General features: G+C 40.5%; 1 protein-coding gene across 2 annotated transcripts in view; it reads right to left on the bottom strand.

Moving 5' to 3' along the window:
• uxs1.L (UDP-glucuronate decarboxylase 1 L homeolog) overlaps positions 1–7430 on the bottom strand; it is a 38957-nt gene extending 31527 nt beyond the window's left edge. The window contains exon 1 of one of the 2 annotated variants that reach the window (XM_018247057.2): positions 7177–7430. In XM_018247057.2, coding sequence (XP_018102546.1) covers positions 7177–7270 — 94 coding nt within the window. In that variant the 5' untranslated portion in view covers positions 7271–7430. The remainder of the gene's footprint in view (positions 1–7176) is intronic. The other variant, XM_018247056.2, reaches the window with a different exon arrangement.
• Positions 7431–13458: the final 6028 nt, after the last annotated feature.

Raw genomic sequence — 13458 nt, 5'->3', positions numbered from 1 at the left:
TGCTTCAGAAACACTACTATTGTTTATATATTGTTTAAATAAGCTGCTGTGTAGCAATGGGGGCAGCCATTCAAAGGAGAAAAAGCTCAAGTTACACAGCAGATAGCAAATAACTGCTCTGTCTGTCTGTGTAATGGTGTTATCTGTTATCCATTAGTTAACTTGTGCCATATAGCCGTTTTTCAATTTCCACCATTGCTCCACAGCAGCTTGTTTATATGAACTATAGTAGTGTTTCTGAAGCAAACAGATCAGTTTTACCAGTTCTTGATATTTTCATTCATTTAAAACGCTTAAATATTTTGGTGTTACTGTTCCTTTAAACAGATGAGAACACTAGCATTTAATATGGCTATTTAGAGTTTAGTTTATTTCAAAGTAGGCCTACACATACACACTGCACTTCTGTTTGTTGTTTTCTGTTGTTGTAACAGTTAAAATTAAAAAAAGGTTAAAACTTTTAAAAGTTTTCTAAACTGTGTTAAGTTCTGCAGCTCCAGACTCTTTTTCTTTAGTAGTAGAGGGGGCAAAATGGCTCTTTTGATAGTAAAGGTTGCTGACCCCTGGGCTAGAATGTAAATCGCCGGCAGGGTGGCACTTGGATCGATTCGGCTTTCCGAAGTCATCCGCAGTTTCATTGTGAGGCAACTTCGGGCGACTTCGGAAAACAAAATAGCACGCGTGTCTCTGCCCTAAACTGTTCAAAAATTATACATCTAGTTGATAAATGTCTTATCTTTGTCAATGCAGAGCAGAATACCTGGGTTTCATTAAATGCAGCAGCTAGAATTGATACAATAGTTGCTAATATTCAAGTAGGAAAAATCCATCAACTAAATGTTGCAGTTTAGAGCAGGGATGTCCAAAAGGTAGATCGGGATCTACCAGTACACTTTTAACTGGTAAATCTGTAGATCTCAAGACTGTCAGCAAAAAGCTTGTCTAAATCACCCTCCTGTCTTATGCTTTACATTCAGATATTTAAGAACGACTTGTTTGTTAAATATAGCAATTTAAAGTGGACCTGTCACTCAGACACAAAAATCTGTATAATAAAAGTCCTTTTCAAATTAAACATGAAATCCAATTTCTATTTTTTATTAAAGCATTCATAGCTGCTGTAAGCTCATTTAAAAATCTCAGCTGTCAATCAAATATTGTCTGCCCCTCCTCTATGCCCGTGGCATAGAGGCGGGGCAGACAATTACTTTCACTTTCCATTCAGCACTTCTTAGATGTCACTGCTCTCTACATATTCCCCTGTTCTCTTTACCATTTAATTGTGTAACCAGGGCATGAGGATGGACATCGGGTCCCCCATTCTGGTGCACAAACAAGATTCGGAGATGATGCAAGGCTCTTCTTAATAACAGTGTTCACAAAATGGCTCCTGCCTGCTTGTTATAATTATGAATTCCCAGACTAAAGGAAACAAGATTCAAATAATTTATATAGTGTTATTAAAGTTCATTTTGCTTGACTAATGTGATAAAATAGGATTTTGAATAATTTTTTTGGGTGACGGGTCCCCTTTAAAGTCTCTCATAAATCAATATAATATTTAAGTAATATTTTCCATGGAACAGAATGCAAACAATGCTTTTATGAATGTAGATTTTAATGGGACAACATCACTAAAAGTAGACTTAGCATAAGTAAAGTATGGGCACTCCTGGTTTAGAGTCTGCCCCTGAATTACTGAGCTGCCAGACTGAAACACCAGAGAAATTAAACTTTAAGATTTTGGAAAAACTATCGAATAAAAGTCTTTATCTTTGGTGAACAATCTGAAAACAATTGAATTGAAAAAGTGTTTGGAAGGTGAACAATCCCTTTTAAACATCAAAGGCCAGCATGTTTTGTAAAGTACAAGTCTATACAAACTCACGTGCACACTCAGGCCCTTTCTGCCACGATCCCGCTTGGTGCACAGCTCCTCAGGGAGACGGCCCTCCCAAAATATACCGGTAAAAAGCAATACGGCTGGCACACAGAGCGATTCAAACCGGGGTACAACCCCTGGTACGTTTATTGCGTCACAACGTTTCGGGGGCGTTCCCCCTTCGTCAGGTGATACAGGACCCAACGTGCCTACCCACGTTTATTGCGTCACAACGTTTCTGGGGCGTTCCCCCTTCGTCAGGTGATACAGGACCCAACGTGCCTACCCATTATGGGTAGGCACGTTAGGTCCTGTATCACCTGACGAAGAGGGAACGCCCCTGAAACGTTGTGACGCAATAAACGTACCAGGGGTTGTACCCCGGTTTGAATCGCTCTGTGTGCCAGCCTTATTGCTTTGTAAAGTACAAGCCCATCAAGACAGATAGAAATGTAGCCTCACATTAAACAATACAGCAAACGATCAAATTAACCTCCATGACAATCTCCCAGTTCAAGAGACTGTCAGGCTATTCTCTGCAGAAATCATACACTGCTGCATTGCCCATAGCAACACATCAGACATTTGCTTTAATTGTATAGCTTGTAGTAGACCCACTGAAGAAACTTGTTGGTTCTAAGTATTTTGCTTAAAGGGGTGGTTCACCTTCAAACTAACTTTTAGTATGTTCTAGAATGGATAATTCTAAGAAGCTTTTCAATCGGTCTTCATTGTTTATTTTGTATCGTTTTTGAATTATTTGCCTTTTTCTTCTGACTCGTTCCAGCTTTCAAATGGAGGTCACTGACCCCATCTAAAAACAAATGCTCTGTAAGGCTACACATTTATTGTTACTTTTTATTAATCGTATTTCTATTCAGGCCCTTTCCTATTCATATTCCAGTCTCTTATTCAAAGAAATGCATGGTTGCCAGGGTAATTTGGACCCTAGCAACCAGATTACTGAAATAGCAGACTGGAGAGCTGCTGATTAAAAGCTAAATATCTCAAAAACCACAAATAATAAAAAATGAAAACCAATTGCATCAGAATATCACTCTCTAATCAGGGATCCCCAACCTTTTGAACCCGTGAGCAACATTCAGATGTAAAAGGAGTTGGGGAGCAACACTAGCATGAAAATGTTCTTGGGGTGCCAAATAAGTGCTGTGATTGGCCATTTGGTAGTCCCTATGTGTATTGTCAACCTACATTGAGGCTCTGTTCGGCAGTACACCTAGTTTTTATACAAACAAAACCTGCCTCCAAGCCTTGAATTCAAAAATAAGCTCCTGTTTTGAGGCCACTGGGAGCAACATCCAAGGGGTTGGAGAGCAACATGTTGCTCACCAGCTACTGCTCTAAATCATACTAAAAGTTACCTCAAAGGTGAACAACCCCTTTAAAGGGGATCTATCGCGAAAATGAAAATTTAATATAAGCTTCAACTCACTGAAATAAGACACTTTCTATATACAATCAATTAAAAATTCTGTACTTTTTAAAAAATAATCAAGTTACTTCCACTCTCCTCAACCTTCATGCTCTCCTCATACTGAGGTCTAGGTCAGATTTTGATTGACAGGTAGTTCTAATACATCTTTTGGGGGGCTTCCTTTCTTAGCAGAATAACTCCAATAACCAACTCTAGCACAGACAAAAGGCTCTGGCAAACACCCTGCATGCAGAGAAACAGGATTTCCATCAGCCGGTTATTTTTAAAAAGTGAGCACCTGGGTTAAAGGGGACCCGTCACCCAAAAAAATTATTCAGAATCCTATTTTATCAGATCAGTCAAGCAAAATGAACTTTAATTACACTATGTAAATGATTTGAATCTTTTTTCCTTCAGTCTAGGAACTCATAATTATAGCAAGCAGGCAGGAGCCATTTTTGTGGACACTGTTATTAAGGCAAGCCTTGTATCATCTCAGAATCTTGTTTGTGCACCAGAATGGGGGACCTGATGTCCATCCCCATGCCCTGGCTACACAATTAAATGGTGAAGAGAACGAGGGAATGTGGGAAGAGCAGCAATTGCCCAGGGCATAGAGGAGGGGCAGACAATATTTGATTGACAGCTGAGATGTTTAAATGAGCTTTCAACAGCCATGAATGCTTTAATAAAAAATAGAAATTGGGTTTTATGTTTAATTTGAAAAGGACTTTTATTATACAGATTTTTGTGTCTGGGTGACAGGTCCACTTTAAGGGTGCAACCCCCCCAAAGGATGTATTAGACTACTGTCAACCAAAAACTGACTGTACCTACTGCATGAAGACAGAATGAAAAGAGACAGGTTGCTCAGAGGGTGAGAGTGAAGATAAACTTGATTATTTCAGAAATGGTAAAGAATTTTTTATTGATTATATTTAGAAAGTTTGTTATTTCAGCAAGATGAAGCTTATATTACATTTTTATTTTGGCAATAGATCCACTTTAAAGATGTACATGCAAACGAAGGTTTTCATTGTTCAGTATTTATAGAAAATTGTGTGGATGATTCAATATTCAGACAAATCTAAGAATTATGGATTCATTTACACTCAGTTCTCAAACGAATCAATGGTGCAGCCCCCAATGTTTTCCAGCAAAACCAGATCACTTTATGCCACAAATTTCAACAGGGTCACAATAGGCTGCTAGGATTAGTCTCATTCGTAACTGGAAATTTTCTGCCACACACCACCTGCGTTTCCTGGAAGTCTGTGGCACTGCTTGACCTGTGCTTCTCAGTCTAAATGGTGGGTCTATACAATATATGATTTAGAATTAACTACAGTATATTTTGCAGAGAAACTTGACTTCTGTTTTTACATGCACGGGTATGGGACCTGTTATTCAGAATGCTTGGGACCTGGGGTTTTCTGGGTAAGGGATCTTTCCGTAATTTGGATCATCATAAAATCACATAAACATTAAATAAACCCAATAGGCTGATTTTGCTTCCAAAAAGTATTAATTATATCTTAGTTTGGTTTAAGAATAAGGTACTGTTTTATTATTACAGAGAAAAAATAAATCATTTTTAAAACTTTGGATTATTTGGATAAAATGGAGTCTATGGGAGACGGCCTTTCCATAATTCAGAGCTTTCTAGATAACAGGTTTCCGGATAACGGATCCCATACCTGTACATTTTACTCATCTGCATGTTCCCTTATTGTCACTGACCCTTACCTCCCAAGATCTGCCTTTCTTCAACACAGATCATACTTTCATGCCACCAAAAAAATGGGAAAATAATGGAAGATAAATCAGGCTTACTCTGTTTTATATTTTTTGTGTATGTAAAGTAATGCAACGCACGACCAAGCAACTGCAGTAAATGGATTTAGTCTTTGGTTTTGAAAAGTGGTCAGGTTAATTTATCCTTCCATTATCTGGGTGGCAGGGGTAACAGGGCTCAATAGCACTACTTATTCTGCAATGGCTGGGGTTAAACCATGACTACAACAGCACCATATCTTTGCACAGTGCTACATTATATATATATATATATATATATATATATATATATATATATATATATATATATATATATATATATATATATATATATATATCATTCATATATTCAACACATTGAAATACACTGCACTCGCTACAGCTTGACCATGGTTGTTCTAAAGGTTACATAGAAATTATTTCATAGGACCATCAGAGTGTAATTGTGGTAGCAGAAAAAAAAATGAACAGATGAAAAAAAACATTTTATTTTGTCTGAAAAAGTGATAAGCATTTTCCCACATGCTCTTTGCCTACTTTTTGTAGTTATGTAGGGTCTTAGTCCATAATTAAAGGTGATCCCAAAAAATAATATTTTGACTAATAATAGATTTTAATTTTAAGCAAGTTTTCAATACACATTAACAACTATTCAGTGGTTATAAAATTATTTGTAGAGATAAATGCTGGTGACAGCAGTATCCATCTATCCCTTACTAGTCTCTGTTCCGGTGGCTGACGTTTAAAACAATATAACAGAAGCCGGGTGATTTAACAGACCTATGAAGCACCATGTAATGTTACATGCAAAACACTGTTTCAAGAGTCATACAGACTGCAGTTGCATTTACCAATTACTTTAAAACTATTGAATACTGTTAAAGGAGTAGTTCATCTGTAAGTTAACTTTTAGTATGTGTGGCCAATTCTAAGCAGCTTTTCAGTTGGTAGTTATGTATTTATTAAATTGCCTTCTTCTCCTAATTCTTTCCAGCTTTCAAATAGGCATCAGTGACCCCCCCCCCCATCTAAAAACAAATGCTCTGTAAGGCCACACATTTATTGTTATTGCTACTTGTATATCTCCTCTTTCTATTCAGGCCCTTTCTCGTTCATATTCCAGTCTCTTGTTCAAATCAGCGCGTGGTTGCTAGGATAATTTGGACCCTAGCAACCAGATTGCAGACATTTGCAGACTGGAGAGCTGCTGAATAAAAAGCGAAATAACTCAAAAACCACAAACAATAAAAAAAAAAACAAAAAACCAGTTGCCTCAGAATATCACTCTCTACATTGTACGAAAAGTTCACTCAAAGTAGAAGAACCCCTTTAATGAATGAATACTGGAAAGTTCCTTAGAATAACATTTCTTTCTATGGATGATTTTTTTTCTGCACTATTTAGTGCTTCAGAAATCAGAATGCAGAAAGTGAAAGCTGGAGGATAACAGTCTGACTACACGCTTAAATCTGCTGTGTGTAGCACTGCTGTATGCCTATGGCCTATGATGTTATCCAATCGCAAGTGAGATGGGAAAGTGTGGGGAATAAAAAGGATGCTTTGTGCAACACTAGCACGTCACCTCTCTCGCTCTCCCCCAGGCTACGTAGCACAGAGCAGCGCAGGGGAAGCGACTGGCATAGGAGTTACGCTAGACATATGCGTAAATACAGCAATTACACGTTTTAGCGCACATTACTAACAGGTACACGGAACAGGCCAACTTCAACGCACCGTCCCTTCATTTAAGTCACTGACAGACCCTGTACACTACACCACGCTGCACTACTAAACTGGAAAGCAAACTACAACTCCCAGCAGCAGTCCCTCACACATAAACAAACCCCACTCATCCTATCTGCATCCAAATTAGGACTACCATTACAAAGGCCACGCATTAACAACTAGAGGTTTGCTTTTAGGATTTCCAAACACAGCAAAGTGTAAAGGAATGTATTCCGCAATAAAAAGGGGAGAAAGTGACGAGGCTGGTGAATGACATTTATAGGAAAACAAAACACCCGCCCCCGGACTCCACAGAATGAATGGGCAGTATGGCACTCACAGGCTACATAGGCGATCAAGGCGAGTGCAATGATCAGCTTCATCATCCTCCTATTGATTCCAGTCAGCAGCCGCTGGATCCGGGTCTTCACCATCACCGGCCAGGCAACGTTTACAGGCTGGGCTCAAAGCCGGTGACATGGAACCCGTCGGTAGAGCAATTAAATAGAGGGGGAGGGGAGAGGGAAAAAGCTGAGCAACAGGAGAACCCAGGACCAGTTCCTGCCCGGCCGAAATACTACGCATGCGCAACGACCGCATCTCGTTTCATACGCTGTCAACACAGGAAGATGAAAAAAAAAGTAGAAGTCCTAGAGCTTGCGCAGAACGATCGTGAAGCGCGTTCTGGTCACGTGATCCCCCTGGGTCTGGGGAAATGGTAGCGTCTGGTTCCTGCGTCAAACAACTTTCGTACGGCTAGGCTTGTCATGTCAACATGCTCTCGATCACATGATGCTCTATATTCGTCTGCTTTTCGTTTTTGCCCTGTGGAAAATAGAATTGTTTCCGAATTCAGCCGAAGTTCCAAAAAAACTTAAGTGCTACTGCTGGCTCCCACTTAGGTTGCCACCAAAATATTTAAATAAAATGTACTTTTACCCTGCACTGGTAAAAATGTTTGGTTCAGAAACACTACAGGTATATTTTTATAAAAATAAGCTGCTGTGTAGCCATGGGGGCAGCGATTTATATCGAAAAAAGCAATAGGGCACATATTTCCACAGCAGCTAACAGATACGCTCTATAGAATACATTGGTTTTAGTCGATAAGCAGAAAGATGTTTAAACAGAGTGTAATTGTTATTCATGGCTGCAGAAATAAAGAATGATAACCTTTCCCATATAGAACAGGAGATTTGTTGGCAAAAAAATTGTATTTCTAGGTGCTCAGTCAACAGATACAAACTTCTAAGATACACCTTTTGAGGTTATAGGCAATCAATGTCTTAAAGGAAATATTTATATCTAAACTTTTTTTGAGTGAAGGAGGGTACCAACACTATCATGACAAATACAATATATATATATATTGTATTTGTCATGATAGTGTTGGTACCCTCCTTCACTCAAAAAAAGTTTAGATATAAATATACTTTTTTTTTTAAAATTCAGAAGAATCTAGTAAGGATGGAAATCAATAAAACTGCAGTCAAGGTCAAATAATAAATTAAAACTTTGGAAGGATACCTTTATAATATATACAATATATTAGGTCTAAAATTCCCAAGCTTCCAAATGTACAATTGATAAGTTAAAATAAACATTATACACAGCAATTCTGTTTACCGAATAGATATGCACAAATCGATTTCCATCCTTACTAGATTTCTTTGATGTTGGTTAACTTACCAAACATACATTTTCAGTGAAAACAGAACAATCAATGATGTGCATGAACGTTCCACAACAATATTAAACCTATGATCTAGCATGTAAGGGGTATTGGACATGGTTGAACAAAGGTATTTGTGGGAGGGGATGCAGTCTATAAGATTAAAGGAACTGTTCAGTGTGAAAATAAAAACTGGGTAAATAGATAGGCTGTGCAAAATAAAAAATGTTTCTAATATAGTTAGTTAGGCAAATATGTAATATATAAAGGCTGGAGTGAACAGATGTCTAATAAAACAGCCAGAATCCAACTTCCTGCTTTTCAGCTCTATGGGGCAAATTCACTAAGAATCGAAGTTGCGCCAGGCGCAACTTCGCCGCTCTTCGCCGCACTTCGCAAATTCACTAAAATCCAAAGTTGCGCACAGGGGTAGCGTAAGTTTGCGAAGTTGCGCTAGCGTTGATTCGCTATATAAAGCGAAGTTGCGCTAGCGAAGGCTAATTTGCATACGGCGCGAAATTCAAATTTCAATGGAGGAACACGTATCTGCACTACAAATGCCTAGAAAACCTTCAAATCAGCCAATAAAAATTTTATTTTGCCCTACACATGTCTAGGTAAGTTGCCATGAGTCAGGAAATGTAGGGGGGAGGAAGGGGAGCCCCAAAAAATTTTCGATCTTTTTCAGCCTATCAGCCATCATGTAGAAAACACGCCAGCGTTTTTTGGGACTTAGAAAAAATTTTGACTTTTTTTTTAAACAATCCCTATCTACTCTATTGCGCTTCGCCAGCTCTGAGGTGGCGAAGGAAGTCTAGCGTAAAAGGTAGTGTACGCTACACTGCGCAAGTTAGTGAATTTGCGTAGTTTCGTCGCTAGCGAAGATTCGCCTGGCGTCAGGTTGCGAAGTAACACTAGCGAAACTATGCCAGCGTTCGTTAGTGAATTTGCACAGTAGCGAAAATGCCAAACGCTAGCGAATTAACGCTAGCGTTCGGCGCTTCGTGCGTTAGTGAATTTGCCCCTATAACTCTGACTTGAAGGGGGGCCACATGGTACATTTCTGTTCAGTGAGTTTGTAATTGATCCTCAGCATTCAGCTCAGATTCAAAAACAAAAGATATGACCCATGTGGCCCCCCCCTCAAGTCTCTGATTGGTTACTGCCTGGTAGCCAGGGTAACCAGTCAGTGTAAACCAAGAGAGCTGAAAAGCAGGAAGTAGTGTTCTGACTGACAAGTAATACATCAAATCACTCCAGCCTTTATACATTACATTTTTGGCTAACTATATTAGAAACATTTTTTATTTTGCACAGCCTATCTATTTACCCAGTTTTTATTTTTACACTGAACAATTCCTTTAAGGTCTAACTTCATAAACTGCGTTTGGTTGTCCTATAATAGTCCTATGGCTAGACATTAGCTTCCAAGGTATTCACTCTTGGTACAAGACAGGCTTGCCCACTTTCACCCTACCTCTTTGTGCTAGCTATACAGTCCTTAGTGAACTTAATCCACAGATATCACTATATGAGAAGTCCAACAGATTGTGGGACTGCACTCTGCATCGTCACACATGACGTCTTTTTCAGGCAGGGCCACCATCAGGGGGGAGAGTTGTTCCGGGCTCAGAGGGTAAGGGGGGCCTGGCTGCGCCGCACTTACTTGATTAGCCGGGGCCCCCTGCTTTCTGAGAGCTGCCGACTTCGGAAGGGAGGGCTGGAGACAGGGGGAGGTATCTTCTGCCCATTTCTTTCCCTTATTGGTCACAGAGTTTAAGTCCCAGTTGAGCTGATCAGGGATTGGATAGGTGGGGTTTTAACTTCCCCTCCAGCTCATCCAATTGCCATGCAGCTTTACCTTAAAATTCTGTGACCGATAACGTAAGAAATGCTGTCACTGGAAGAAGATGCAGCCACCTGTGCTCCCCTCCTTCCTTCTGAAGTTGGCAGCAGGTGGGCCAGACTAATGAAGTAAATGCAACATGGCAGGGCCCTGGGCACCAATTTTTATTAAACTTATGGGGGGGGCAATTTTTTTTACATGGATGTTTAAGGGGGCTTTTTTTACTGCGTGGTGGGGGTGGATCTGTGGGTTGGGTTTGCGGTGGGCGCAGCCCAGGGGGCCCAGGAAAATTTGTCGTATGGGGCCCTGTGATTTCTGATGGCGGCATGCTTCAAGGTCTTGGAAAAATTTTTGTGAGCTTGCCCCAAATGTTCTTGCACTGAAGTTGACAGCTCTGTATATGCCTTATCAGTAGAGACAGCAGTTCTGTCAAAGCACACACAGATTTCCACTAGCATCCACAATCAGAGCTCTGCCAGTAGCAAAACCTGGTCCAAAAGGTCATGGGTTCAATTCCCACCTCTGCTAAAATCTCAGAGCCAAAGCAGCTCTGGTTGGTTGTGCATCAACCAACTCTCAAGAGTGATGGAAGGACAAGTGACGGAAGTCCACCTTCCATTTGGCTGCACCTTTTTCTTACAGGGGTTGTCCTTCTAAGCTACCAAGGCCAGGGGTTTCCCATCTAGCACCTTGCTCTTACCTTACCATCAACTTTGGTCTTTTTTTCCCATACAGAACCCTTTTTGGGGTTTGCCTCGCATCAGCCTGAAGTTGACCATGGCAAATTGCTTAATAAGGACAGTGTTCTATAATAAGCTTAAAAAAAAGGGATTTGAGAAGCTGATTAGCAAATGTCGGTTACTCGTTAATGTAGCCTAAGGAAAGAGCAGCTTTGGCGCTTTACCGAACCCTATGTATCTGTCACTCGTTAATGTAGCCTGAGGAAGATGCAACCTATACATTTCTGTTCAACAGACAGGTACCAAACAGGCCTGGGGCAGGGAAACAGGCGATTTTCCACATGCTCCAAAGAGCAGACAGGTCATCTTGGGATATGGGTGGAGCGATTCTGCCGAATCGAAAGTAGAGGTCATGCTTGAATGCAGCATGCAGAACATGGCACAGATGAACCGGCAAGGTTGGGGTGAAGCTACCCTCTCGGTGGTGGAAGAAGGGGCCTTGCTCAAAAACAACAGGAGATTTGAGAAGCCAGGCGATTTGCTGCATGCGCCATAGAACAGCCACGTGGGGATGCTGGTTTTGCAGACTCTAAAGAAGCAATCTTTCTTGAATGCAGCCTGAAGAAAATGCCACTGACGAGCCTAGAACTGCTGGGAGCAGTTCCAGATGACAGTAAGAACTGATTGTCCCCTTGTGCCTCTGCATTGACTGGCAGTGCTGGAAGTCCATCTTCTGCCTAATAAAGTTAATACCAACCATGCCTAAAGAAGATTTCCTGTATAGCTGAGTCATTAGAGCATGTGCCTTTGGTCCAAATGGTTGTGGGTTCAATTCCCACCTCTGCTAAAATTTCAGAGCCAAAGCAGCACTGGTCAGTTGTGCATCAACTAACTCTCAAGAGTGATGGAAGGACAAGTGACAGAAGTCCATTATCCGCCTTCCATTTGGCTGCCCCTTTTTCCTACATGGGTTGTCCTTCTAAGCCACCCAGGCCAGGGGTTCCCCATCTAGCACCTTACCTTACCATCAACTTGGGTCTTTTTTCCCCATACAGGACAGTGTTCTGTACCAAGCTTTAAAAAAAAAAAAAAGATTTGAGAAGCTGATTAACAAAGGTTGGTTACTCGTTAATGTAGCCTGAGGAAAATGCAGCTTTGGCGATTTACCGAACCTTATGTATCTGTCATTCATTAATGTAGCCTGAGGAAAATGCCACATGCTCCATAGAGCAGACAGGTCATCTTGGGGCATGGGTGGAGCGATTCTGCTGATTCATGCCATATTTCAGATTAGCTTCCCGCAGACTACGCTTGACTGCCGTAAAGGGGCCCCATTGCCTTTGAAGTTCTGCTGAGTAGTCTGGGTAGATGGATACCTTTTTTCCTTCCACCATGATATCTGGACTTGTCTGGTAGTATGTAGTATAGCATGTATCCCGGTCCCTAAAGTTCAGCAGTCGAACTAGGAAGGGTCTGGGAGGTTCTCCTGGAGGGGGACTCCTGCCTTGCACACTATGGACTTGGATATTGGTCAGCTTGTCGATCGGGCTGGCGTGAAAATTATTATCTGGTGCTTTTGAATGCACCCGAACATTGGCCATTGTTATTGCTGAATCAGTCAGATACAGGTAGAACCTGTATATCTGACGATTCAACTCTTCACGTGTGTATCAAAATGAACAATCTTACCTGGAAAGATTTTTTTAGGAGGAGGTTTAATTCTTCTTGGGGGTTTATCTGGAACAGGGTTACATTCTGTGATACAGATGTCCTAATTTGGAACTATTACCCTCCCATTTGGGAATATTAGCTTGCTATGTCCTGATGAGTATGGCATGGAGTTGGAAAGGGAAAATTGTATCATGCATACCCTGATTTTCCTTTCCTGTCCAACTTCATGTCCTCAGTTTCCCATTCCTTTTTTGGTAGTTTCTAGAAGCATGTCATTGGACACCGATTGGGGGTGTGATTGAGCTTTCAAATCTTTGGGGAGGGTCCTTCTGATGGGAGTATTTTTTCCTTGGTAGAGAAAACAACAAGTGCAGCATTAGCCTTTGAAGAATTTTTGGACTCTTGATCACAAACTTCAAAGGAAAAATATACAGGTATATGAAATATCTGGAAACCCATAATCCAAAAATATTCTTAATACATGAATGCTATTTTTCACGGAGTCCTATTTTAAGCATGTTTTATTTTGTTAATGATTTTCTTTGGAATAATAAAATAATGCCTTGTTGTTGATCCTATCTTAGCTGCATGGCTCCATATTGGTAGCAACACAATCCTATTGGGTATTTTAATGTTTAAATAATTTTTGTAACCTTAAGGTATGATGCTCCAATTTATGGAAAGACCCCTTTTCTTGAAAACCCCAGTATCCAAGCATCCCAGATAATACTTTCCATACTTGCAAAAAACAAT

The sequence above is a fragment of the Xenopus laevis genome, chromosome 2L (assembly GCF_017654675.1).
Source record: "Xenopus laevis strain J_2021 chromosome 2L, Xenopus_laevis_v10.1, whole genome shotgun sequence".
Classification (NCBI taxonomy): domain Eukaryota; kingdom Metazoa; phylum Chordata; class Amphibia; order Anura; family Pipidae; genus Xenopus; species Xenopus laevis.
This window is presented reverse-complemented; position numbering and strand designations above follow the sequence as displayed.